We start from the raw sequence: 27,529 nt of genomic DNA, 5'->3' as shown, positions 1-27,529 counted from the left end.
AAAAATCTCAATTTTTATAAAATATCAAATTTTTATAAACTTCCACTTGAATGAATTTCCGATATCAGATCTCAACAAAAATAAAGCGTGACATGAGTTTCGACATAATACGTGGCGTTGAAAATTGAATCCATCATAGATTTAATTAAAAAAATAATATTACAAGTTAGTACAACTAGTAATATTTTATAATGACGGATATGTTTGAAAAATTACTAAAACTAGAAACTACAGTAAATTCATAAATTTATTTGGGAACGTATGAGTGAATGAAAATCTGGTAAAGCGTAAAACCCTTTTGACATCGTCGCAGCAGAGTTTATATCCGCAACAAAGACGATCGAATTGCAGTTTGTGGTGGCGTGATACCAAGTGACAATGAGCGCACAAACGGCGCCGTATCACCAGCCTGCGACGCTGGAAGAAGTCCGTACTCTATGGATTGGAGATTTGCCCTACTGGGCTGACGAGAACTATCTCCGTGCCTGGTTTTCCCACACCGGCGAGGTCTCTTTCTATCCCTTTCTACCTTTTTCTGAGCTGATTACGCCTTTTTGTATTGGAGAAATCACCAATTTGGAAACACTGAGCTCGGTGTCGCCCTCGTAATTTTGTCCAGGAACTATCTCGTTTAGATTTTATTAGGAACCAATAGCCGTTTTTATTCTGCTGTTTGCAAATTCTTCTATGGAAATTGAATTCTGTGTATATACTTTATGGTAGTGACAAATTTTGGTTTTAGGGATTTCCATGGAAAGTACAACTGACACGTTAGCTATGAGTCAATTAGGTTTTACTCTGGGTATTGTAGGGTTTAGTGTAATTGGAATTTTGATTTGTATTGCCTTGCACTGTAAACATACAAACGAAAAATTCTATGCATTTTGGTCTATTGTTTTGTTGAACACTGGAACCCAAAATTGTCAACAGGTCCTCTCGATTAAAGTAATTCGCAACAAAATCACAGGACAGCCTGAGGGTTATGGGTTTGTAGAATTCACATCACATCAAGTTGCCGAGGGTATTCTGCAGTCCTATAATGGAACCCAGATTCCTGGGACCGAACTAACTTTCAGGTTGAATTGGGCATCTTCTGGGATAGGGGAAAGGCGTACTGATGGAGGCCCTGAACACTCCATCTTTGTTGGAGATTTGGCACCAGATGTTACAGACTATCTGTTGCAGGAGACTTTCCGAGTTAGTTATCCATCAGTTAGAGGGGCCAAGGTTGTCACTGATCCAAATACTGGGCGTTCCAAGGGATATGGATTTGTTAAGTTTGCTGATGAGACAGAAAGAAATCGAGCAATGGTTGAGATGAATGGTCTCTATTGCTCGACTAGGCCCATGAGAATTAGTGCGGCAGCTCCGAAAAAAACAGCCGCTGGCGTCCAGCAACCGTATGCTGCAACTAAAGGTGAATTCATTTTCCTCTAATTTGCATCATTATAACTGCATGCTTTTGACTTGGTTGCATCCTTTATGGCTTTTGATAGAGTTTAGCCAGTGGTGAGCTTTAAGCCATATCAGTATTCTCTCTATCTGGTTTTTCCTGTTGGGTCATCTTGTCATACTCCTTTGTGTTCTTTGACATTTAATGGCTTTGTTCTGTCGAGTCCATGTATGGATTGCCACACTCAAAGAATTAGTCACATAGGTCCTTTTTGTCAGCAAATTGCAGCTGATAAATGCCTCTTTAGACTTTTCTAGTTTGGGACCCCCTCAACTAAGGCTACAATAAAAATGTGACTTCCGTGTCGTTGTTGTAAACAGATAGCACCGTGTTTATCAATCGATTATTCTGTACTTCATTTCTGTGATCTTAGAAGGACCTTTTTCTCCTATTGGCAGCAATATATCCAGCTCCCGCTTCTTATACAACTCCTGTGCAAGCAATTCCAGTGGATAATGATATCAATAACACTACCGTAAGTTTACCTCTAACCTTTAGGTATTGCGGCTACTTATGCCCTTTGATCTCATTTCCTTTTGAAATTACAGGTTTTTATTGGTAATCTGGACCCTAATGTTACTGAGGAAGAATTGAGGCAGATATTTTTGCAGTTTGGGGATATTGTTTACGTCAAAATCCCTGCAGCTAAGGGATGTGGTTTTGTGCAGTTTGCTGCAAGGTAATTTTTGTAGGCAGCTGTTGTGTTTTCAAGAATAAGTGAAGAGCAAACTTCTAATGAGTCTTCATTATTTGTGTGAAATTTAATCTATTTTTCCTATTCTATCCTATGAACTTTTGGCAAGTCTTTACTCAATCTCATTGATTTTTTTGTCGTACGGCAAAGAGCCTCTTTCTCTGTTTGGACCATGTCATTCCCTTTAAATTGCTAACTCTTTTCCGCTCATGAACGTTCTGCTTTCTTGCTGTTTGCTTGGACAGGACTTCAGCTGAAGAATCAATCCAGAGAATGCAGGGTACTGTGATTGGTCAACAAGTTGTCCGGCTTTCTTGGGGAAGGAGTCCAACGGCAAAACAGGTTTTCTAGCTTGATGATTGTGTAATTATTATTTCTGATACATCAATTTATCTTTGGGGCAAGTTGAGCATGGATTTTTTTTTGTTGCTTTTACCGCTATACTTAACTTCACATGTACACACATTGTACACTGTAGGATGCTGTTGGAGTTTGGGGTCAGGCTGATCCAAGCCAATTGAGTGCTTATTATGCATACGGACAAGGCTATGATGCCTATGCATATGGTGCCACCCAAGATCCTTCAGCATATGCATACGGTGCATATGCTGGTTACGGACAGTACCCCCATCAGGTGACGATCAACTTAATGTTCTTTATTCTTCCATGCCTAATGGAGTAACGGTACATATGTGTGATTGTGGATTGGTGCCCTCTTGTGCTTATAATATATGGATTCTATTATATATTTCGATGCAAATTTCTTTGCTGGGCCGGGAAGAATATGCCTAGAAACTATAATAGTATTATGTGCGGAAGCTTCAGGAGTTTTTGGAATGATATACATGGAATACTAGGAACACATGGAATGGTATATTCTTTTTGTTGGTCAAGATTTTTAGGTGACATCAACATCTTAACTACGATTACTTCACTCACGAAGTATTAAAGTTGACGTGTAGTGAGAGTAGTTTTGTGTTTTCCTGAACTGTCTTCAAGCTTGACTGTTTAGATATAATTGTTCTAGACTATGCCACCCATATACTCACAGAGAGATCAATTGAAAACAAAAAACTGATTAGTGGAATGCTGTGTTATGTCTCTATGGGATTTCCATTTGGTGTTAGCATGATGGAATCAGTGTTTCTCGTCCTTTACAGACTGAAGGAGCTCCAGACATGACTGCCTTATCAGGAGTTGCTCAGCCTATGGAACACACAGAGGAACTTTACGATCCTTTGGGTACACCTGATGTTGACAAGTAATTTTCAAACTGCGATTTACTTGATATAATTTCATATTTGGATGCCCACTTTTTGTGATCCATTTTCATTGAATGTAACCCAGGTTAAATGCTGCCTACCTCGGTGTTCATGGAAGAGCTATCTTGGGAAGGCCTTTGTGGCAGACCACCTCTTCGCTTCCACAGCAAACCTAGAAGACGCAGTCCATTTATGTACTCATTATCATTACTCTCTCGGTAGCATGTTGCTGGGAGAAAATTATATGCTGCATTTTTTTTATGTTTTGCAGTGAGACTCAGTAAATGTTGCAGCCATCTTTAGGTACAAAATCCGAGCCCTCGGCTAGAAAATACATCATCCCCATTTAGACCCAACTTAAGGCAGGGGATTGCGTTTGTTAGTTTTAGTTTTAGTTTTAGTTTGTGTGAGATGAAAAGTTGCTCCTTGAAATATGCAACACATTATGATTTTTTTAAAAGTTTGAAATATCACAATGTCCTGACGTCCAAACAGTAGTAGTAAATTGTTAGTATACAATCTTTGAACAATTCAAAACAAATGTTACTACAAAGACCTCCTCTCACTTTCTGTGGAAAAGGCTTATCTTTTCTGTTACATAATTGGCGAGTGCTTCTAAGAATTTGAGATCATATCAATGATATGCTATGCTATGCTATTATAATTGATTCGAAAGAGAAGGGGATTAATTAGTTTTCTTTTTATCTACCAATTATAATGTAGTAGAATATTCATATGAGATGAAATTTACTATCAAAGATTGATAATAAATATGATTGAGTATTTTTATCATTTCGATAACTCAAACTCCAACTCCAACTCCGATCTATTAATTTAAGGGATCTATTTTATACTCCACTACTTAACTTTGTTTCGTGCATCTCCAAACTGATGTTGTTAACTGTGATAAGCATTCAATATCTTATCTTCATGCAATTAAAGTAAGTTAGGGTAGTTGACAGTTCAATTCAATTTTGAATTGATTAGCTGTTTTATAGTTGCATTGTTTTTAACATATATATAATTCTTTGGTTGGTCGTCGAGAGATACATTTACCAACCTATTTCTTAAATGCGTATGGCTTATCTTTGGGAATTAACCTTCCTTCATTTACCAACATTTATTTTTATGGGTGTCGCTCTCTCGTTTTCTAATATATTTTGTCTTATTCATTTTCCCTTTCCTTTTTCTTTTTTTGTGACCATGGTTTTTTTGTTTCCTACTGATCAAACTAATTTTGATATTACTCAATGTGTGACTATTTTTGTCAAAAATGTTGTTGAAAGAAAGTATAATTAATCCTACTTTGATATTGTGGATTCAATGATATGATCACAATTTGCCGATTCAGTCTCACTTTCGTCCTCATCGTTGGCTTGATTGCCCAACGCAGCCTCAATTGGATCTACCGCCATTTGACTTCTTATGCAATTGTGTAATAGGAAGCATGCGATAATCAGGCCGGTTTGAACCTCTATCGGGTAGAAACTTGCAGATCGGAGCATACCTCATTGCATCTTCAGCACGGCAAACGATCGTTCGATGACATTTCTAGCCTTCGTGTGTCTCAAGTTGAACAACTCTTCCGGCGTTTGAGGTGCTTGCCTACCAGGGCCCCATTCTTTCAAATGATAACGTACTCCTTTATATGGCGTCATAAAGCCTTCAGCATTTGCATACGCATTGTCGAAGAGGTAGTAACAACATGACATGAACATATTTAAAGCAATTGAATAACTACATTGGCATGGTATGAAAAAATGGATGGTTAAGGCATCACAGAACAAGCAACTGATATGGTATTAAACAACTTATTACCTTTAGGCACTTTGAGTCCGAGAGGTCTACTTGCTGCATCGCGTAAAATCCTTGAATCGCTGGCAGACCCCTCCCATCCGGGTAGGATGTAAGTGAAGCGAAGGTGTGGGTCACATACGACTAGGGTGTTTGTCGTGATTTGACCTTTCCTGTTTCGATAACGCGGGGCATCAACAATAGGAACTCGTACATTGATAATGCTCCAAGACACCCCTGCATTGTTATTACAAAATCAGAAATACTCATATATATTACTACTGCAAGTCTTAAGATGCTCAACAAAATGGATTGAATGTGCAAACCTTAAACCAATTCCAACGCCGGTCAGAGCAATCATCGTCTATAGAGGTGGGCTTTACCAAAAACAGAGTGTGAAGCGTGAGCACCCCACGGAGCACAATGTGTATGTACTTAGACACGGTTTGGGATGATCGCATGAAATTGAACCCAACTATATGAGCTTTCTTGTGGGTTGATAAAAACACATAAGAACATAGCAACTTGTTTTTCTACACTGACGAACTTCTGGTCTATCAATCCTACACGATCACGGAGAAGACGACGTAGCCGCCCAAATGTGTTTCTGTCCATTCTTAAATTATCCACACATGCCCGATCCGTGACAAGGACAAGTCTATCTAAATGCTTTACGTGATCAGGAATTGAGTCAAGCACAGGAGAAAGTCCAACTCTATCCGATCGTTTGCGCTTGCGAGTTTCTGGGCTAATGAGGGTGATTATGAAAGATATGAGCAACAAATTAATTTGATGATTCCGCGGTATCTCCTCTAGTAAAATCAACACGGTTGTCAGTTCATTATGCCTGCGTTCACCCTGATCAAGCAACACAGAGATTTGCAGCTCAATGAAAGGTGTTTAAATTCACAACAGCCCATTGAACATAAGAAAAATCAATGATCAAGCAACACAGAGATTTGCAGCTCAATGAAAGGTGTTTAAATTCACAACAGCCCATTGAACATAAGAAAAATCAATAAACACAGTCACTTCTAAACAAAAAGGACCAAATTTACCAACTTCACAATGTCCCATATTATACTCCAATCAATCACAAACACAATAGGCTATGAACAAAGAATTATCACTAAACACACAAGGTAGATAGGAGGCATTATCAAGGCCCATCATACCAATCAAACGCACCCTTATGGCATGGTACTTGTGACACTTTTGTGGTGTAACATTTTAGATAGAAAAAATGTATCATTTGTATAATAAAGGTGGAGTAGTATATATAGTAGTAATATTTTCAAAAGAAAATTTAGTCTTTTATTTTCCTTCAATGATGTTATGCATAAAAAGTGTTTTTATATTTCGAGTTTATTACAATTTAGAATCCGAGGATTTTAATAAATTGTTTGCATTAATTTATAATATGGTTGATATTTTAACTTTCGTTCGATGTACTTGAGCTATGGAAATGTGAGCATAGTAGTACTACAGAAGCAACTTGGAACATAAAAAAAATGAAATTATCGTATAGATAAAAAAAATAAACACACTTTCTAAAACCACTACAGAAGAAAAGCAAAAAAAAAAAATGATAGCACACTAACTAGTAGTATGAGCTTGTCAAATAACATCACGACCCAAAACATGCATGTGTTTAATTAGTTACGTGGGGAGTCATCTAACTAATAAAATTATAGTAGTATTTATTTAGGGTTTAGGGCCTACTCTTCTCCATCTTCTTCCTCTCTTGGTTGCCCGATAACGTCATTTCTGTCACCTTCTTGATCTGAATTTGCCATTTTCATATAACAACAGTCAATTCTCCAACTTTAGGTGCTGCATTTCATTTGGACTCATAATCAATTTTACCTTCTTCCCAGAAACTAGCTTCTTCAGTTCCACACCACAAACCACTGAGTACTCTTTATCCTCTCCAGCCTTGGGACATGTCAAAAACACATCATTATTTCTACTAGTTAGTTTAATCATAAGCCAATGATAGTTATTAGTTCAAAATCGAAAGAAGAGGACCTCATATAAGTGAGCCAGTCGAAGGACCACTTTTCCACTTTGAAGCAGCTCCTGCAGCAAAGAGTGACATAGTTGAGCTACAACTAAAACTCTCTCAATGTCTTAAAAACACATGAGCTTGATTTTTTAGAAACAAACCTGCGGAGTTATTACTGCAATATTGTTTGGCAAACTATACGATTCATCCATAGCTGAGAATGTAGTTGTACGGGAACTCTTCCAGACTTCCAGTTCCAGTTAAAACCCTCCTCCTGCGTAAACCAAATTAACTCCCAACTTTCACAAACATAGTCTCACCTCTCCAGAAAACCAAAGAGAGACATAGTTGGTCACGGCGGATTCTTTGCCCGGCCACCACTCCGTGGGTCACCACTCCAAGCGGTCCCAAACGCACTCGTTGGTCACGGCGAGTTCGTTGCCCGGCCACCACGAGAACTCATCCCAAAAGACTAGCCTGTTAGGAGAGACATTAGTTATTCTCATAATTAGGAATTGAGTCCGTAACATGCTCCCTGAGGCCAAAACGAAATGGAGTTAAATAGGGTTGCTGTGAAATTGCAACACTAATAGTAATACCCGAATGGAATTGTTGGCGCCGGCGTAGTACTGATCGACGGTCTTGAGCCATCCGACGTCGTCGTGGGAGTGCAGCACCAAGTGGACGTTGATCTTGGCGGGCACGATGCCGGCGGAGGTGTTGTAAGCTACGTAAGCGGAGTTTACCGGGGCCGGGAGGGCGATAATTGCGAAGCAGAAGAGGCTGAGGAGGAGCTCCATGGAGAGCGGCGGAGTGTTCAATTGAAGATGGTAAACATAAATAGACAAGGATTTCTTCACGTAATCGCAAAGAAACAATCGATTGCTGTTGCTGGGTTGGGTTGTGTTCCCTACTACTGCTGATTTTCTCTACTGTCTCTCTCTATCTGGGTAGACCGAGATGATGGACTATCCTATTATACACTCAGCTAGCTTCATATAGTACTAATATTTTTTAGATTACATACTTATCCACCTAAAACTCTATTATTGTTTTTTTAATATACAAGTCTTTGGCTGCCCCGCAATCTTATCCATTATATTTTAAGATAAATTATGTATAATTGCAGTCGGTATAGACTAAACTAATTTAATCAAATCTTACAAAATAACTATAGAATAAAAAATGGTCTCTTGATAACTAAAGAGAGTTATGCACGATGACTGATTTTATAAGACTGGTGGCGACGATGAGGGAGTGCCGCATTTTCTCGTCGTCGCCACCAGTCTCTCAAACTCGGCCATGCCTGCATAACCATTCTCTCTTCGTCGCTACCAGTCTCTTAAACTCAGACATGCATGCATAACTCTTTAGTTATCAATATGCCGCTCTTATTCTCTCATGAGTTGGTCGACTTTCTCCCACCTCCCACCTTCTCATGAACATTATCGCTCTTAAAAAAATAAGTTTACTATTCAGACCGCTCCATTACAACCGGCTTCCTGTTTTTCCTCATGCCGAGTCGATGAGTGAGTCAGAAACAACACCTTCGACCACTTGATCAAAAGTTTTCTCTTTATATGGTCGGAGTACTCTTTGGTGGTGTTCGGTTTCCAAGATAAAATAATACCAAGATATAATTTAGGATTGAGTTGTGAAATTATTTTAGTCTTAGAGGGGTAACTATGACTAATTATCCCATGATTATCCATCTAGGATTGAATTGTGGGGTTGAATCTCATGAACCAAACGGACTACAAATTTAATACCAGATACAATCTTGCAAACCGAACACCCCCTTTAAATATGGGGTCTCGTTCTATGATCAAGCATTCGTGTGCATAACATGTGGCTTTTCACAATCTTAAAGTTGAGAAGTGAGCCATGATTCAGGGTCAAGGGTGGCAAGTAGTTGTGGTAGTGGTAGATTTTGTTAAAGGTTTTTGCAATCTTTTAGGCGAGGAGCTCATGGATTTTTCCTTATTTTAAATTGGGGATTCAGTCTATGCGCTTTAGAGAACTCACAATAGGGGCATCGATCGGCGCCCCTATGGGCACCTATTGGGTGGGGGAGGCGGTTGGCAGCCGATCTCATTTTTTTCCCACATCTATACGTGCACATCATTGCAATTCATTTCATTCACACCTTTCATTCTCTCAACTATGAATTTTCTCTCTCTAGTTATATAATGAATCTCAATAGCGATTCCTCGAACATTGGTGAGTCACAATATCCCAGCGGCGGGTCCCAATCAGAGGCGGAAGCACGCCCCAGGTTGGATTCGGAGGGGAAGACGGGGCCCAGTTCGGAGGCAGAGGCGGCAACGAGTTCCCCGGAGGCGACGTGGGCAGTGGGTACCCTCCATTACCCAGCGGCTATATTCTGTTCCCTTTGTTGTACCCTCCGTTCCAAGGCGGATACGCCAGTGCCGGTAGATCGCTGAACCCCCAATCGCCGTTTGGGGACAATGTATACTGGCCTAACATAGACGGGTTGGCCGATCGAATTGATGATTCCATCCCAATGACCAATGAGTTTTTCAGAAACAAAGAGTTCTCGCTGTCGGAGTTAGATGTTGCTCTGTACAGGGTGGAGAATCCTCGGCCGACAGGGAGGGGTCCCGGCATGAAAGGGGGAAGGGAATTGCCGCCGAGTCGTCACAGCCTGTGGGTCGGTCCTATAGTCCGGCTGAGTCGATTGCTATTGCGAGGTGTTGGGTCAACGTGTTGGAAGACCCAATTATGTCGAATGCTTAGACACAAATAGGGTTATGGAGGCGTATCACAGAGGGATACGAAAGAGTGAAGCCGACAAGTGCTAAGTACCACACCGGGGACCAGGTTCGCAAATATTTTGTTTGGATGAAGACCGACATCTCCAAATTCAACAGCATCTACAAGAACAACATCCGGACGATGACCAACGACAAGAGTATGAGTTGAGATGGGTTGAAGATGGGTTGTGAGATAGGGTTTAGGCTGTGAGATAGGGTGATGACATGGCATGAGGAAATTGGAGATGTGCTGTGAGATGGGCAGTTCCTATTGTGAATACTCTAAGATCTTGAGAGATTAAGTAGAGACGAGATGTTGATTGCCGACTATGGTTGCTCACTGAAAATAATGGAGCGTCTATACATTTGAGTGTATGAGATGTTGCATGAAGGGAATATGGTGCCGTTTAAATATATTACATTTGGTCACAAAAAATAAATTAGTTTACCATTTCCGATCGTCCACCAAAACTAGACAAATTCTAAAAATGTAAAGGTTTAAAGACTCCTAGTACTATAAATAATGTAGACCTTTCAATTCATTAACACTACTTCCTCCATAGCTTCTCCTAAATTTCCCTCTGTTATCAATTACACATTAAAATTTGCGTCATCTATAACTTTGCCTTTTTTGGACGAAGGTGAATGCGCATCTTTTTTAAAATTAATTTCTAAAACGATATCATTTAAGGTCTTCAGAAAACGACGATGTTTTAATTACAGGACGTGTAAGTCAACTGTTACATTGATTTTAATTTGCCCAAAATAGAGTTTGAATCAAATCATCTTGAAAAAGTCGCATATAGACCAAAGTTCGTGATTTTACATAATCTATTCAACCTTTCATTTGTTTTATAGCACAAAATTAAAATTAAAATTAAAATTAAAATTAAAATTAAAAGTGAAAGTAAATAGGAGCAGTAGTAGAAAAGAGAAAATGTGGCTCTATGTAGTCGATATTTATCTATTCACAGCGCCTGTAGATACAAAAAAGAGTTTGTGAATCTTTCTACAGACATATACTACTCCATATATGTATCGTACGTGCGTGTATCTATGGGAATTGCAGTTCCAATCCAAATGACCAAAATCCAATGGTGTGTGGTGGATGAATAAATACTGTAGAAAAGAGGATTGAATCCCTAAATTAAAAAAAAAATTGGGACTTTGGGAGTTGGGACAAGTTGCTGATAGCATAGCAATAAGGGGGAGAGAGAGGTATTTCCTGTTGCTCCATGGTTTTTATGGTGTGCAAGTATTAGTTGTGTGTGTGAGTACTACTCCATCCCTTCTTCCCACTGCCTTAATTGATTCTAATTTATCTGCATACAATACGATATCTCTACCTTTCTTCTCTTCTTTTCGCTCCAACAATTTGTTTTTGCCCATTGATTTACGCCTACGCCACCAGGTACTTGCTGTTCATTTTAGGGCTTTTTTAGTTACCGTCTCTCTTCTCGATTTGTGGGCCGTATTTCTTCTTTGTATCCATATTAGTTTGTATTATTGACTCTATTGCTTGCTTGTTTAGAGGTATTAGCTTCGTTTCTTGTTGCTTCTTTGTTACACAACCCCTAGTGAGTGTGCTGCTTGTTATGCCTAATTCATCATTCATACCCTGCCTGTTGTACGTCTTTGCTTATTGTTTGGAAGATAAAATTATGTCCTCTTCTGTTGCGCCAAGTGCAGTGTACCTGGTTTTGGCTGTCATTATCACTTGATTCTCAACTGTATATGTAGGGTCTTTAGGAAATCATAACAGTAATCAAGACACTCTTGGGACGGTGTAGCACACACACAATAATAAGGCTTATTCAGGATTTGGATCTTCATCGCCTAAGAATTGGAGATTTATTATAATGCATTCTTTAAAATGTGGATTTTATTTTTTTCCAGGTGCTGTTTGGTATTTTAATGTAGAACGGGGCCATTTTCTACTTGAGTTAAGATATCAAATGCTCACTTTGGGAATTCTCTGACGAGCTTTTGAGTTGGGCAAATGGCAGCTGATCAGCGGAAAAAGAAGTGAGTAAATGCTGCCAGTTTGTCTGGATGCACTTCTCGTGAAAAATATAGGGTGAACAGGAAAAAACTGCATGCACATGATTTGAACATGAGGCCCAAGATCTCTCTTGAGTGGGATAGCAGGCAAAAAAGTGTAGTATCCAGGAAGGAGCAGATTGGTTTCTCAAAAAGGCACTTGATTCCATTTATTGAACCTGGTCCTCGAGGCCACAACGTTTTGGCTGATGTCGTCCCAATTCCTTCGGAGATCTTTGATTTAGATAACCTCTCTGAGGTTCTCTCTTATGAGGTAACATTTAATTATGATTACTGGGAAGTTCCATCTTCTAAATGCAATTTCTTTTCTGATACTTATCCATCTTTTGGAACTTACTGTAGGTATGGCAGAGCCATTTATCTGACAATGAGAGAAGCTTTCTTTTACAATTCCTACCTAAAGAAGTCGAGCCAGATGTTATCGTTCAAGAATTGCTTTCTGGAGACAACTTCCATTTTGGAAATCCTTGTATGAAATGGCAAGTGTCGCTTTTGTCCTTTTGGGCAATTTTTTAGAATTAGTTGCATATTGCTTCAAAACCTGTATGTTATTGTTTTATTTTTTTTTGTGAGCCTAAGGGATAGCTCCCAATTTACCATCACTTGCCACTCGGTGATTTAATTATCCTGTCTTCCTGCATTCTTCTTCCTTTGCAATTTGGATTTGCTAGTTCATGCTGACTCTTCTTCAGGACTTGTTGAACTGTCTTCTCTTCTTTGTAAACCAAACAGGTGGTGTTCCATTAATAGACACATCATCTGTTTGAATACTCTAGTCTTCTGGAAAGACCTTAAAGTCTTTCTGATGTTTTAAGTTACTTTGTAAGCAGCTTATTCTGTGAGTTTTGTCCAATCTAAGTCCAAGTTAAAGAAATGTATCTAATATCAAGTCCAAGTTAAAGAAATGTATCTAATATCACATCATCATCTCTTTTCATTCATCTCAATCTTTAGCATTTGAATAACTCTTACGTTATTTCTTTTCTCTCCATGGTCTTTTCTCACTTATACAAGGAGGTATAAGGTATGGTATGTCGTGCGGAAGTGTTCCTCTTATAAATTTGTGATTGTTAAGCCTTTGTATTTATCACAGGCATGCCTTTACTTGTCATTTGTCATTTTTCTTTTGTTTTTTTTCTCTTTCTCTCTCTGGATTAGACTGTCTTTCTTATTCTATTTAGGCTAGAAGTGAGTAAGTTTTAATAGAAGTCAAAATGCAGTGTTCACTGGAATAAGTGATGTATATCTGTACTGGTACTTCTGGAAACCCTTGATGTTCTTTTGCATTCTCTGCTACCTTTCCTTTTCTTTTCAAGCATACTCTACTCTGGGTTTCTTATGTGGGAAACTAAATGTTATTGACATGCTCTTTAGTTTGATTGGTTCAATTTTGCACTTTGTTGCTGTAGGAGTGCTTCTATCTGTCTCGGGGAGCTTCATCCAGATAATGTTCTTAATGAGGAGCAGTCTCTCAAAGTTGCCAAGACGACATACTATTCCTTTTTAGAGAACTATCATACTGAGTATGTAGTCCTTGTTATTTTTTATGATTATTTTCCACCACGTATTACTTTTTTTAGGTCAATTATATCTCTCCCTTTACCTTTTCTTGGTCTGAGTTTTTTTGTGACCGTGTTATTGTGCTTCTTTTGCCAGTATGATTGAAAACTTACAAATGTGGAAGGATAAGTGGTCAAGTTTGAAGAATCCTGACATGGATATTATGCAGAACACATGGAGGTTATTATTTTTTCATCTAATAGTATGAGTTCACACATTTTTCTTAAGTGGATTTGTATATTCTTAAAGCTTTCTGTGGGTTCTTGGAAATGCATAAGATGATAGTATATCTTTGTCAGAGACCTTGCTAGCTGAACGGTTAACATATGTGACTCATTATCAGGTTATCTTGTGCATATATTGTAGGAATGACACATGCATCACAGATTATGTTCTCAGTCTGGCAACTTTCAACAACATTACTCCCTTTACAGCAGATTTGTTCTTAAATTTCCTGAACTAGTTGTCTTGTTCATGTCTACAATTGGCATGATAGCGAGTTTTGTATCTCTTGCATTCCTCTCTCACGCAAACCAATAATATTTAGGGAATTTCATGTTGTGTTATGTAACAGCTCTAGGAAGCATGTTGAGAAAACTATGCCCACATCAGATGCTAGATTCTATGGTATTGAGGAGAACCATGCTGCTACGCCTGACTCTTGCTCCTGGCCAAATTCTGAGATGGCTTATAGTAGTGAAAACCAGAACCAGGGAACAGTGCAAAGAGAATCTTATAGGAGGTAATGCCTATTTTCTCAATGCAATGCGATATCTTTCTTCATTAGAGTTTATCTGTTAGTTTGAGGCATTGAATTTGTGCTCTTTCCCCCAAAGTCCACGTCAAAAACCTAATAATTTTGTCTTGTTTGCTGGAATGTGAAGAAGAGACTTCTTGAAAAAGATATCTGATAGTTCCTCCAGTGGGCTAAAAGTGATGGGTGTGGCACATAGGAAAGGAGAGAAGATACACCGATGGAATATCCAGCAAAATGATGGAGCCAAATACATGTCCTACATCAAGGTTGTGTGGCATCTCATACAGCTATTGTTACTTAGTTACTTCTTTGGCTGTTTGGGTCTATGTCGCTTATAACTATTTTATACTGATTCTATGGAGGGCTAATGTTTTTTTACCTCTTATCATAGTCAGCTATTTTTATAGGCAATCTTTTTTCCCCCAAACCTTTCCTCATGTCTTGATCACAGTATATGATTTCTATGCAGTCCTGTGCCATTATATTTCCTATGATAATTATTTAATTGTTGATTTTGACTGCCTGTGGTTTTATAGGTCAGCAAGGAACAGCATGAACTTGTTAAAAGTAGCATCAAGTATGCTGGCAATAGCATTCAGCCAATAGCTTTAAATAATGTTTTAGGTAGCTTCGATGCTCTAAATGTGCAACCATTTGCAAGATTTGAGGAAGAAGAGCATAAGAAGCTGAATGAATATTGGTTAGTTCATTCATTTACTTTATTTTAAAGTTGAAACAGAGTAGTTGTGTGAGATCCTGGGCACACATTAAAAAGTGAACATCTCAGGGTGAAATTGGTGACTAGAGACATCCCATTAGGCTTTGCTAGCTGGAGAAAAAGACAATTGCAGAGACGAGCACTAACACAGGCCCTGGGTGAAGAAATAGGGCAAAAAGTGGAACTTCAAGAGGTTTGATGCCTTTTGCTATGGTTCTACTGCATTGTAGTTTTATTTGAATTTTGACTGGAAAATATCCAATTTTTGCAATCGTGTAATTATCACTTTTCTCCAGAATAATCTGGATTATGAGAAAAATGTCTCTAGCAATGGTGTGATGGAGCTCTCGGGTGGCGAAGGAGAACCACCTTGCGACACAGTTGAGGTTTATGAGCTGTCCTCCTTTATAACTATTTTTATCTAGATAGTGTGATTTTGGAGTTCCTTACCATTTTGATGATTCTCTCTATGTTTGTCCCTTCTATTATTCATGAAATGAGATACTGGCATAAAATCACTTTGGGGGCATTTGGTACAATGGAATTCAGAGCTTGGATTTAGAATTGGAGCCTACAATTCCAAGTCCACGTTTGATACGTTTGGATTTGGAGTTGAATTCCATTTCCAAATCCTCTCAGTTCTATAATTTTGAAAGGTACCCAATTATACAACTATTTGGAAACCAAATATTAACCCTTTCAAACACTGCACACACAGACACACAAAACTCACAACATTGCACACACAACGCACACTGCACATGCACTCGCACACACGACTCAAAATATATAGAAAAATAATGTAGAGTTACATAATGTACATAAATCAAAAAAATAAAAACTCTATTAAGTTAAAAGTCAATGTCAATTTTTGGTTAGTTTTTTCTTAACGAACAAATAATTTGGAATTATACCATTTTATGAGTTAATTTTATGATATAAGGATTTGAAATTTTTAATTAGAATGTTACAACTTCAAATTCAATTCCATAAAATTACAATTGCAACACAATTCCGATTCTGTTATATCAAACACACCCTTTCTTAATTCTATATTGGTTGTTAGGAGGTGGAAAAAGAGCAAAGTGATGACTCACTCCTGGACCAGAATGATAGTGCAGAGTCGATTAATGAAATGGCAACAGATATAGAGGTTGATCTTGCTGCTGCTTTCTATTTTTTATTGTTAATATTTGGTTCTGGTCCTTCTGGATCAGCTTGTTTTAACTCTATATATGATTCTGAAGTTATATTTGCTAATTTCGGGTCATTTTTCATTTGGTTTCCAGGACAAAAATGAAACTAGAAATGACTGCATATTTGAGAAGCATACAAGTAATAGTACAGAAATGGACGAGGATGATGATGAACCCAACCATGTTATAGTTCAGGATCATTGTGATTCACTTAATAATAGCCCTAGGAGCACGATGATAACTTCATCCAGCCCTGGTTTTCTTCAGGATCAACATCAGCATCAGCAGCAAATCAGTTCACTTGATAGTAACCCACATGCCAATTCCATGGAGATGGAATCTCATGGTGATAGCGGGAGTGCAAAACATGAAGATCCTCAGATTGTTTCTGGTTACTCAGGAAATATGAATCATGCGGAGGTTCCACTTAGCCAAGGGGCATCTCTTGCAGCTTCTAATGATATTTGGCCAGTTAGTGATAATCATGGCTCTTACTACCAATCTACTGCATCAAATTCTGGATATGCATCCACTCATGTGTTGTCGGTTGGGCATCCACAACTTATGCAGCATGGGCAATCAGTGCAAATGCTCAATCTGCAAACAAACCGGTCGGACAAAGATGCTAGGAAGGACTTGTTGCATAGGCCAACTGACGATATGTCTTTCTTCAGTCCATATGCTAACCAAGACCGAAGTGAATTGCTTCATTCTCTGTTGAAGGGGCAGAGTACTTTGCCATACCGTCAAGTGCAGAAACATTCTGGACTAGATTTTCACTCTGGAAGCGATCTACTGATGGAGACGCCTCATTTTTCCGGACATTTTAGGGAGCATGTTCATCCACCACCGATTCCTCCAATGGATATGAGGCAAAAGAGACTGAATGATCCGTACGTGCATCCGAATATTCAGGAGAGTGTCTATTCTGGAAGTCGGTTCACTAGTGTTCCTAGGCAGGAAGATTTGGCCGTAAATGTTCATGATTGGGCAAATGTCAGTAGCGTACGCATGCCAGTTGCTCATCATATGAACAGCGGAGAGTTGGGGCCGAGCTGGTATATAGGTGACAACGGAAACAGGGATGGATGGCATTCACTCGAGCCTGTTAATGGGTTCAACAGTGGAAGTAGCTCAGATCAAACGCTGTTCAGTGTCCTATCCGAATGCAATGAGCTACCACGAGCTAGTTACGATGCTGCAGCAGTGGTGTCCAGAGAACGATTGGTACAGCCGGGAAGCTACAGTGGGATGGGTGGCGGAGGAGGTATTCTCCCATCAAGCAGCAGCAGCAGCAGCAGCAATTTCTTGCCAGCGTCTGTGAATCCACTGAACTACTTGAGTGGTGGGCACGAGAGCTGGGGCAGTATTAGGATGAACAACCTCGAACGGATGGGATTGCCGACACAGCAGAATTCGGGAATAAAGGAGTCGATCGGGAAACCATTCCTGAAGTCGTGGAATCAATAGAGTGGGTTGTAACAATTTTTGGGGTGTAAATAGACAAAGCCAATGGATTGCCATGTATATTAAGTAGGGAGAGGGAGACATGAAAATTGATTTTGGTGGTATGTAATGTATCTGAATTTGTGGCTAATGTCGAGTGCTATTTTTGTAGTTGCACATTTTTTAATAAGATTAAAAACTGTGGGCCTGCCCCTTATTCATCGGAAGGGAAACTTATTAGTACAATTTTTATGTTGTTTTTATAGTTACAAACTGTCGGCAACAAAGAGATAAATAACTATGTCTCTCCTCGCTCCCATTATAACTGTTTAATAATTGTATGTAAAAAATAAAACAAAAAACTGGTTAAATTTTGGTTTTTTCGTATCTTTCGAAATTTGATTTGACAAACCATGAAATTTTGGTTTAATAATTATTTCCTAGTGTTTTTTCCAGGGGGTGATTCCGATGAAAAATGATACAAACGATATTGTTTAGACACTAAAAATAGAAGAAAAAGTAAATAAATTTGGTCAACGAGAATATTGTCAAGTAAAATAAAAAAACTTTTTATCCATTGCTTTGTCTTATTCCATTCTTGTTAGAAACACAATTAAAAACATATTCTTTTCTGCAATAAGTAGTACTCCATAAGCTAGCTTGATTGATTAATCAGTTGTTACAACTTAGTGTAACGTTCATATTTTGGGGCTCTTCTTCTCCCGCTTCCTTGACTGTCTCCGGCGATGGAGAAGATCACCTTGTCCGGCACCAACACCGAAGTAATCCGGCTGGAGCGCGAAGCTGTTATCCCAATCCTCAAGCCCAAGCTCATCGTCCACTTAGCCAATCTCATCGGTACCTTCCCCCTTTTTCTCTCTCAATCCTATTCCCCACTTTAATTGCATTTCCCCTTTTCCCAAACTCATTTCAAATTTTAACATATGCTAATCACTAATCAACCACCTTTGGAATTACCGAATAAAACAAACCTGCTCAGCTCCAGTTTATGGCACTTGGAATGTTTCCGTATGCCTTTTAACAGTGGTGGACATACATATAATTCACAGATGAAAATTATTGTTTCCAAATTCTGAACTCAAAACAATTTTTTCCCTGCCTTTTAACTGTTGGATGTTTCTCTGCAGAGCATAGCTCCGACCGCGCGGAGTTTCTGAAGCTCTGCAAGAGAGTGGAGTACACAATCCGAGCTTGGTACATGTTGCAATTTGAGGACCTCATGGTGATTTCCTTGTGCTCTATAGTCCCTCAGTTGTTGTTTTGTATAATCTAACACCTTACTGATTCAATACAAATATGGCTGCAGCAACTCTACTCCCTTTTCGATCCTGTCCATGGAACACAAAAGTTGGAGCAGCAGAACCTATCTTCCGATGAAGTCGACACTCTTGAACAGAATTTCCTGAAATACTTGTTTCAGGTAAGGTTATGCTCCTCATAGTTGTTATTGGACTTACCTCAATGCTGAATTTGTGAACTAGATTCACTTTATTCTTTACTTGTTAATGCCTTTCGCTTTTCATTTAAATCTTTTCTGCAGATTATGGAGAAAAGCAATTTTAAGATAGCCACTGATGAAGAGATTGAAGTTGCACATTCTGGGCAATATCTTCTTAACCTTCCGATCACAGTGGATGACTCTAAGGTGAAGTGTTGTGAAATGCATTGAATCATAATATAGCATGCTTTCCTATATCCGTTCATTTATTCAAAGAACTATTTTTGCTGAATGTAGCTTGACAACAAGGTTTTGAAGAGGTTCTTTGAATCACATCCTCACGAAAATCTCCCAGATTTTGCAGATAAGGTATCTGTCGCTTCTCTCTAAGCAATGATTTCATTGCATATTTCTTAACTTCTTGATATAAGAGGAAACATTCGCATTAATTTATCCATAGCTTGTTCTTCTTTCATGACTGAGTTGCTCAAACAATAATATGCATATGGACTCTTAACCTTCAATTTGGCTCTGGCTCTCTAAGAGACCAAGGAAAATATTGATATTGCCTGTGCACCTTTGCCCAACTAAATTTCAATTTACTAGAGTAACTGCAAAAATGCTCAGTTTTGTTTGGGATGAAAGCATATATGGATATCGTCTGTTAATATTTTGGAGACTTGGAGTAACTATAAAAAATGCTCAATTTTATTTAAGTCCTTAGGATGATGATATTTGTTACTTCATACGGAGAGTTTATAGGAAGTTGACCGAACTTATAAATTAGCTGAGACAGTTGAATTTTGTTAGTGATTGGATGTTGGTTACTAAGTTAAAAAAACATTACATTTCAATCCAGATCTACCCTTTTGTTTCATTTCCTAAGCTTGGATCCACTGTCAGCTTTTTAATAGAGTTGAGATGATACGAGTAAGAGAATTGGTACTCCTAAATGATTGGAAAATACTCGTGACCTCAGAGTTGAAAGCTCTGCTCACACAAAAGTTGCACTAGATCTTCTCAGACATTCAATTCCCTTGCCATGAAGAAATACTACGGATACCTTAATATAGCCCATGAACGCACTTACATGGCCCGAAATCCGTCCCTTAAAAATAGAAATTATTTCCATTTTGGGGCGTCCATTAAAAATAAAAACTTTCTAAACTTTATAAACTTTCTATTTTAGGACATGGACCCCACAATCCACTAACACTATTTCCACTACCTTTTCTCTTACTTCCACTATTTTTAAGGGACGGACCAAAATGGAAATAGTTTCTATTTTTTAAAGGACTGAGGGAGTACATAAGTTACATTAGTATTAGTTTTGTTTTTTTGGTGCATCATTATATGATATTGGATTCCATTATTCTACTGATGTTTCTTTGGTCCTCAGTATGTAATCTTCAGGCGTGGGATTGGCATTGACAAGACAACTGATTATTTTATCATGGAGAAAGTGGACGCAATAATTTCACGTATGTGGGCGTGGATAATGAGAAAAACCAGGTAAATGAAATTCAATATTGCAAATACTTTCTTGAGCCATGGTTTGAGATAAATAAGTTTCAATGTGAAATCTGATATACGCAGAGATCAGCTGCCATCTCCTGGCTTCCCTGTCCTCTTATTATGATCACAATGTTCATTTAGTCCCTCATTTCGAGCACACTCATTTAATTTTAATCACCGTCCTTTTCTGGTCTCAGATTAGAGAAGGTCTTTTCAAGGAGGACTAGTTCAAGGCAGAAGAAAGATCCTAAAAAAGACGACGAAATCATTTCTGAAACTGAAGATCATGAATTATACGTTGAACGCATTCGTCTCGAAAATATGGAACTCAGGTTTCTTAGTGATGTTTTAATTGGGCCATTTTTGTAGCTTGACTTGAATATTGCATACTTTAGAATTTAAGATTCTCACACGAAGTTTGGTGCTCCGACTTTTGTATGTTGTGAGAATTGTGAACCTATCCTGAGGCTAATCTAGCTGTGATGCTAAAAAAGCCAAGTCAGGCATATTTTATGCTTTTGAGATGCTGACTACCTTGCCAATGGCTTTTATGGTTTCTTGTTTCAGTTTCAAAAATTTGCTGAAAAAAAATACAATTCAAGAACCTACCTTCGATAGGATCATAGTTGTGTACAGGTATGCAACTGATATTTTATCTTGTTATTGAGTATTAAGTCACATGTCTGCCATATTGTTTCTCTGTTACTCTTGTATTTTTATACATTGCTCAATGCATAATCAGGTCCAACAACTTAAATTGTGGTTTCTTAGTACTCTTTGTTTCCTTGCTAATTGCCCTTCATTCTTTCTTTTTACTACTGAACTCTACTTTACTGATTCACTTATTCTAGTATACTATGATCAACTAAATTATTTTAACTTGAAAAAGTATTTGTGAATTGATGTTGCTAGTGGAAAAAATAGTAGATATATATTGACTGAGAAAACTTAAACCACAATTTCTTTGTGCCCTTTCCACCCTTGTGCTATTCTGTTTCATAGATTTTGGTTCTTGTTTTGATCAAATTCAAAAGGTTAACCGAAAACATTATGCAGGCGAGCGAGTTCAAAAACTAAAGCAGAACGGGGCATATACGTGAAACATTTCAAAAACATCCCTATGGCTGATATGGAAATTGTCCTTGTCGGTTTTCTTGATCCTATACACCATTCATTTTCACTTTAGATGATGGAGTTTTCTGTTAAGTTTGATCTGTTTTGCTGGTGAGCGCTTATTAAACATTTTATGTTCCTTGTAATACAGCCAGAGAAAAAAAATCCAAGTTTAACCCCAATGGACTGGGTCAAATTTCTTGTATCTGCAGTTGTGGGGCTGGTTGGTCAACTTCTTCCATAATTATCTATTTATCTTTAACTCCATTACGTTGCCACTTTCTTTTTTGATTTTTTTATTTAAAATAACTTATCCATTGTTGGTGGACTCTTTCAGGTTGCTGTCATAGGATCTGTTGAAATGCCTAAAGCTGACCTCTGGGTCATGTTTGCTATTCTTTCCACAGTGATTGGTTACTGTGCTAAAATTTACTTCACGTTAAGCATTTCCAACCCTGGCATTTATTTCTTTTAATGCATATTGTTCAGTGTTAAATTTTAAAAAGGCAGAAATTGCAAGTTCAACTCATGTAATTAAATAAATAAGCCATGTGAGAATTATTCGTGCTCAGTCAGCCCCTCAGAAAAATGCTCAATCAGTGATCCACAAATTGAGTCTGTTAAAATGTAACATCCAGACTCATTTGATGATCCCTCCCTTCATAGCTAGTTCGGTTTCCTGCTATCTTGGTTTCTTACTACGTATTTGAGATGACTTCACTTATCCATCCCATGTTTCCATCTTGGTTTCTTACGTATTGATGGTTTTACCTTTTTTTTGTAGTTAGCTGAAGTTTGTTCACTTTCCAGGTTTCAACAGAATATGGCTACATACCAGAATCTAATCACACAATCTATGTATGACAAACAATTGGATAGTGGACGGGGCACTCTTCTTCACTTGTGTGATGATGTAATTCAGCAAGAGGTGAGTAAGATTTGCGTATAGTTTACTTCCAAGCTTGACAGCCAATAATTGTTTGGATGTCTCGTTTCCCTAAAGGGAATAACTCTCAATCACATGTAATTGGATCTTAAGAATATTTTTTGTTATGAGCAATAACAAATTTTTTCCAAATACATATTCTACATGGTTACACGAAATCCGGACCCTTATTACAGCAATTGGAACAGTCATGTGTGTTTAAACTTGATATAGTTGCTGTTAACTGAATACCAACTGTATGCTATCGAAAAACAGAAACTGGAATGTGGTTATGGGGTTATATGCTTCTAATTGGCTAACTTATCACAAATGTTCAGGTAAAGGAAGTCATTATTGCGTTTTTCATATTGATGGAACAAGGGAAAGCGACTCTTCAGGTACACAGATCTGGATTTAAAATGCTTTTCAACGTTTTCATGATAGGTTAGCTCGATCTTGAGTTTTGCACCTTAGATGTACAATTTCTGATATCCAGTCTGGTGTTCCTATGCTGTAATAATAGGACCTTGACCAGCAAAGTGAAGAATTAATACTAGATGAATTTGGTGAACGATGCAATTTTGATGTTGACGATGCAGTTCACAAACTGGAAAAACTAGGCATAGTTTGTCGGGTGAGTTACATTTCTCTGGTTGGTCGTTGAGTATTTCCTGCTATAACTATTCTTGTAGAGTTAGGGATACGAGAATGCAATGCGCAGACGAGTGAGATACACGTTTGTGTGATTCTTGATATGAACTGATGTGTGGTGGTGATTTTAATGGATATAGGATTCAATTGGAAGGTACTACTGCGTTGGTCTGAAGCATGCTAATGAGATCATAGGCACGACTACAGAAGAACTCGTCCTAAAGGCCAAACAGAGACCTGCCGGGGCCTCTGCCTCTGCCTCTTCCTGATTTATTTCACTAAACAACTGCAAGATTGTGAATTTTTTTAAAGCTATTGATTGGTGTAGTTTCTCTACTTTTTTCCAATAGATTTCATTTTTCCTGTATATAAAAGACCCAGTTTGTGCTGTTTGTAATCATTGATGGCAATGCCAATGTAGTAGTCAGTGTGGGTGTTTGTTTGTCTGTTTGTTGAAGAATGAATCTTATTTGTTTGGCTAACTTGATAAATCTTATGTCGATGATCAACATTCTCTAAGTAGCATTATCATCTGTGTAATTCCATTTAAGGAAATATTACAAGCCAACAAAAGCAGCTAAAAATAAAATAGAGAGGTATTTAAGATGTGAAGAACCATCCAACTCAACTTCACTATGATATTAACAATATATAGAATTGTTTACAAGAAGAAGATTGATTAATAATTGACACATGAAATAAAAAATAAAAAAATCACCCAACTGTTCTTTATACAATTATCAAACAGCTGGATATATTCTTTACTCTTGTGTTTCCGGTCAAGTATATTCATCTCGAAACACACTCAAAATGCTACAACACATCCTCCTCATTTTGAAGCCATAAAAAGCTGGCTTCCCAACGTCACAACCGGGGTTCCTTCCCCCATGATCGTCGTCAAGCTCATTTCTTTCTCAAGAATCCGATCTAGTTCAGTCACCACGTAGCTCATAAGAGGACGCCTCTCGCTAGAAGGATTCACACACTGCGTAATCAACTGTATGAACTCATCCATGCCTTCTGTTGTAAAGCTATTGCCCAATCTCTGATCAATTATGGTAGATATGCTGCCACCTTCCTGGAGATTCTGCAACTGCAAACATAATGTCTAAGCTTGTATTTCGCATCCACAAAAACATTCGATTTTTCATGAAATTGGCATGGCTTTAAGAAAGAATCATGTGGTAGAATACCAGAGCACTATTTTACGAGTGTATGCATGGTTAGTAATTTCTACAGTTAATCTACTAGTGCAGCGTCCTTCCTAAAACGTTCCACGTTCTAGTGAATGTAATTATGATCATTCGTGTAAAATGCAAACTTACCCATTCAACCAAATTATGACTGACATCTGAAGGCAACAATTCTTTTGCTTCCTGCCCACTTACTAACTCCAAAAGGAACATCCCAAAACTGTAAACATCGCTTTTGTCTGAAAATCGTCTGAATTCACTGGCCCTGCATCAGCACGTGACAATACAATTAATAATTATCAAATAATAGCAATACAAAACCAACCATCATGTATATTACTCTGGGGCAAGAAAAACTTCATCAGCTGCCACTTGAGAAGATGTGCCTGCATGATCAAATCTTCCGAGAAAATTACGTAAACCAGCATCCGCTACTTTTGCTATGAAATTCTCGTCCACAAGAACATTTGCTGTTTTGAAATCCTTGTGTATCAACCTAGGACTTAGAGAGTGGAGGTGAGCCAAACCTGTGCATATGAAGTATGGATGAGCGAGCACACATACATTATACATAACATTATATTTCAGGAACATTCACCTTAGGTTTTGTGGAACCTTCTATATCTTGTTAAGTAATCTTTTGTATATTACTCTTTTTTGGCACAAGACAAGTTGGATTAATACCAGAAAGCTAAAAGTGCTCACTGATTCTTTTTAAGCATAAGACGAGATGAATTAATACCAGGAAAGCCAAAAATGCTCACTGGTTTTGCAGAGGATCACCTTTAGCTGCCCCAAGAGCTATTTGAAGCCTGTGCTTGAATTCAAGCTTTTCCTGTGAAACCTGACCAGCACCTGAGATTATAACATGGGGTTAGGTTATAGATGCTCTCTCTAACACATAATAGAGTAGTAAAGAAGCCAATGCAGTGGAGGCACAATTACATGAAAGTGAAGAAAGAAGAGATTTAACGTAAACATATAGGATATAATCAGTTGCAAAGGTGTCAGTCATGGAAACAAATGCATGAAATTTGTTGGAAAGGCAGCATCTTGTTAAAAATTTAACTTTAGTATTAGTACTGTGCCAACTGTCAACTGATGTGTCAAATTCACTAACAGGCACGCAAAACAACAAACGCTCAAAAGAAGGAATGGAGGAAAATTGATTACCATACAAGTGAACAGACACACTGCCATTAGGTATGTACTCGTAGACGAGAATCTGTACATCATTTTCCTGGCAGTAACCTAAAAGTGTGACCAGATTTCGATGTTGAATAGATGAAAGATATCGGACCTGAAAAGAAATGAACCTCAAGCTCAGTCTCAGCATATTATTTGCTCTCGATGTATGTCAGTTTGACAATCCATCGATGTAATAGAAATACAATTGGTTTCAAACATACAGGGCCAAAACAAGAGGGGAGGAGGGAATAGCAACACAGGAAAAGGAAAATTCGTAACTTTTGGCCTCTAAAATATTAAATTTTGCTCTTATACACCCTTGAACTTCTATTGTATAGCCTTATGCTTTGAACACGTATTTGCAGTTTCTTCAAGACCTCCTTAACAATCTTTGAAATGAGCACAATTCACACATTTTATGTCATTAAATCCATCAAAGGTGTAAAAGCTGCTTCATCTGTTAGTTAAAATCTATAATTTTGCATTAAGCTTGTAACATGCATTTGCAATTTCTTCAAGACTTCATCAAGCTTCAGTCAATGAGATACACATTGGTGGATAAGTGAGATACCTCCTCAATGAATTCATGGGTAGGAGGCGCAGGCCGTTTTTTGATGGCTACAAGTATCCCATCATGAAGCAAGCCTTTGTACACTTCCCCGAATTTCCCTTGTCCTATCAAACTCTTGTCACTAAAATCCTTTGTTGCAGCAGATAATTCTTCCATCCCAAACTTCCTAGCATCTCGCAGAGAAAACTCGATACCAACAGCTCTGCCAACTGCGCGATCGAACAATACTGTTGGCAGATAATACGAGCAAAACACAGGCAGTGTAAGAGAGAGAGGGAGAGAAGAAGAAGAAACCTTGAAGAGAAGGATCAGAAGAAGCAGTGTCGGATGTTCTGGAAGCGTTCCTAGGGCGGCAAATGCAATACAAAAGAGTTAACAGGAGTATCCCCACCAATGCCACGGCTCCTGCAGCACCTCCTAGAATTGCTGCAAGAGTCTTTGACATTTGGTCCGGGATCCAGTTGAGCTAGGGTTCCAATACAAACAGAGTAGTAGTATCATAGATGGAACCTGGAATTCAGAGTATGCATAAATGAAACCAAAATCAGCAGAATTGGATGGGAAAGTTGAGAGGAACGCCGAGTTAGTAAGCAATAGTTCAAAGTGAAGCAGGAATGGCGATGAGGAGGAGAGAATGTGTGAGCTGATTGGATTGGATTGGATTGGATTGGAATGGAATAGCAGATGGATACAAGTAATCCAAAGGAAGGAGAGAGTAATTTATGTATGAATGAAGATTGGAAGGGAGAAAAAGAGAGAGAGATAATGGCAACAGAGAGGGAGGTGCCGCCGACAATAAGCTCCACCAATCCCTTTGCACCAATTTTAATATAGTAGAGTATATACTACTCCGTATAGCAGTAATTTACACAAAGCCCATTAAAAACAGAGAGAGACACAACTGGGCTGGGAGAACGAGAATCTACCTCTGCAGTTCTACCGAGTAAATAAATGGTGATGAAGAAGCAGAGAGAGATATGACAAGTTGTTGTAAATTGCTTTAATTGTAACAAGGCATGGCATGGCATGGCATGGCATGTTCGCGTAACAATCAAATACTACAACTTAGTTGTTTAGCGACAATTTGGCAACACATTTTAGTAGCTACCAAGTAAATAAAGAATCTATTATGTTCCAAATATTATCGCTCTTTGCTAAATTATTCTAATTCCATTTCATACTTGAAACATTTCT

At 38.3% G+C, this 27,529-nt stretch overlaps 5 protein-coding genes across 9 annotated transcripts; 3 read left to right on the top strand and 2 right to left on the bottom strand.

The window, feature by feature from the left end:
* The first annotated feature begins 248 nt into the window (after nucleotides 1-248).
* On the top strand, nucleotides 249-3,885 carry LOC121793054 (polyadenylate-binding protein RBP47B'-like). Its single transcript, XM_042191254.1, has 8 exons — nucleotides 249-507; nucleotides 931-1,417; nucleotides 1,852-1,928; nucleotides 2,002-2,132; nucleotides 2,393-2,489; nucleotides 2,626-2,781; nucleotides 3,308-3,408; nucleotides 3,495-3,885. The coding sequence occupies exons 1-8, from the start codon at nucleotides 379-381 to the stop codon at nucleotides 3,583-3,585; spliced, it is 1,269 nt and encodes a 422-aa protein (XP_042047188.1). The 5' UTR covers nucleotides 249-378; the 3' UTR covers nucleotides 3,586-3,885.
* Nucleotides 3,886-4,670: 785 nt separating this feature from the next.
* LOC121769217 (alpha-mannosidase At3g26720-like) lies at nucleotides 4,671-8,153 on the bottom strand. Of its 4 annotated transcripts, XR_006043521.1 has the most exons (8): nucleotides 7,808-8,153; nucleotides 7,370-7,685; nucleotides 7,070-7,282; nucleotides 6,926-6,986; nucleotides 5,530-6,061; nucleotides 5,228-5,440; nucleotides 4,917-5,072; nucleotides 4,671-4,831 (listed from the first exon to the last, which is right to left on the bottom strand). XR_006043521.1 is itself a non-coding variant. In XM_042165962.1 (7 exons), the coding sequence occupies exons 2-6, from the start codon at nucleotides 7,418-7,420 to the stop codon at nucleotides 6,057-6,059; spliced, it is 237 nt and encodes a 78-aa protein (XP_042021896.1). In that variant the 5' UTR covers nucleotides 7,421-7,685; nucleotides 7,808-8,153; the 3' UTR covers nucleotides 5,105-5,440; nucleotides 5,530-6,056. The 4 variants fall into 4 exon arrangements, 2 of the variants coding, with proteins under 2 accessions (XP_042021896.1, XP_042021889.1); XR_006043514.1 differs by having other exon boundaries at nucleotides 4,671-5,072; XM_042165962.1 differs by lacking the exons at nucleotides 4,671-4,831; nucleotides 4,917-5,072 and having other exon boundaries at nucleotides 5,105-5,440; nucleotides 7,070-7,138; nucleotides 7,232-7,282.
* Nucleotides 8,154-10,984: 2,831 nt separating this feature from the next.
* On the top strand, nucleotides 10,985-17,947 carry LOC121793053. Its single transcript, XM_042191253.1, has 12 exons — nucleotides 10,985-11,200; nucleotides 11,879-12,296; nucleotides 12,386-12,522; nucleotides 13,453-13,566; nucleotides 13,700-13,783; nucleotides 14,178-14,345; nucleotides 14,488-14,626; nucleotides 14,897-15,060; nucleotides 15,148-15,271; nucleotides 15,375-15,464; nucleotides 16,145-16,231; nucleotides 16,368-17,947. The coding sequence occupies exons 2-12, from the start codon at nucleotides 12,096-12,098 to the stop codon at nucleotides 17,742-17,744; spliced, it is 2,685 nt and encodes an 894-aa protein (XP_042047187.1). The 5' UTR covers nucleotides 10,985-11,200; nucleotides 11,879-12,095; the 3' UTR covers nucleotides 17,745-17,947.
* Nucleotides 17,948-18,341: 394 nt separating this feature from the next.
* LOC121793052 lies at nucleotides 18,342-23,902 on the top strand. Its single transcript, XM_042191252.1, has 15 exons — nucleotides 18,342-18,578; nucleotides 18,869-18,963; nucleotides 19,048-19,161; nucleotides 19,282-19,386; nucleotides 19,477-19,548; nucleotides 20,579-20,691; nucleotides 20,892-21,026; nucleotides 21,262-21,330; nucleotides 21,751-21,838; nucleotides 21,959-22,030; nucleotides 22,145-22,245; nucleotides 22,618-22,735; nucleotides 23,071-23,130; nucleotides 23,256-23,366; nucleotides 23,524-23,902. Exons 1-15 carry the CDS (start codon nucleotides 18,467-18,469, stop codon nucleotides 23,650-23,652), a joined length of 1,494 nt encoding a protein of 497 aa, XP_042047186.1. The 5' UTR covers nucleotides 18,342-18,466; the 3' UTR covers nucleotides 23,653-23,902.
* Nucleotides 23,903-23,982: 80 nt separating this feature from the next.
* LOC121767742 (probable serine/threonine-protein kinase PBL3) lies at nucleotides 23,983-27,267 on the bottom strand. 2 transcript variants are annotated; one of them, XM_042164079.1, is made up of 8 exons: nucleotides 26,846-27,267; nucleotides 26,630-26,679; nucleotides 26,336-26,544; nucleotides 25,750-25,876; nucleotides 25,360-25,431; nucleotides 24,917-25,103; nucleotides 24,709-24,841; nucleotides 23,983-24,476 (listed from the first exon to the last, which is right to left on the bottom strand). In XM_042164079.1, the coding sequence occupies exons 1-8, from the start codon at nucleotides 26,863-26,865 to the stop codon at nucleotides 24,213-24,215; spliced, it is 1,062 nt and encodes a 353-aa protein (XP_042020013.1). In that variant the 5' UTR covers nucleotides 26,866-27,267; the 3' UTR covers nucleotides 23,983-24,212. The 2 variants fall into 2 exon arrangements, with proteins under 2 accessions (XP_042020013.1, XP_042020009.1); XM_042164075.1 differs by having other exon boundaries at nucleotides 26,630-27,264.
* Between the last annotated feature and the right edge of the window lie 262 nt (nucleotides 27,268-27,529).

This window comes from Salvia splendens, chromosome 2 (genome assembly GCF_004379255.2).
Source record: "Salvia splendens isolate huo1 chromosome 2, SspV2, whole genome shotgun sequence".
Taxonomy (NCBI): Eukaryota; Viridiplantae; Streptophyta; class Magnoliopsida; order Lamiales; family Lamiaceae; genus Salvia; species Salvia splendens.
Note: the sequence above shows the minus strand (reverse complement) of the source record. Positions and strands in the feature narration are given on the sequence as shown.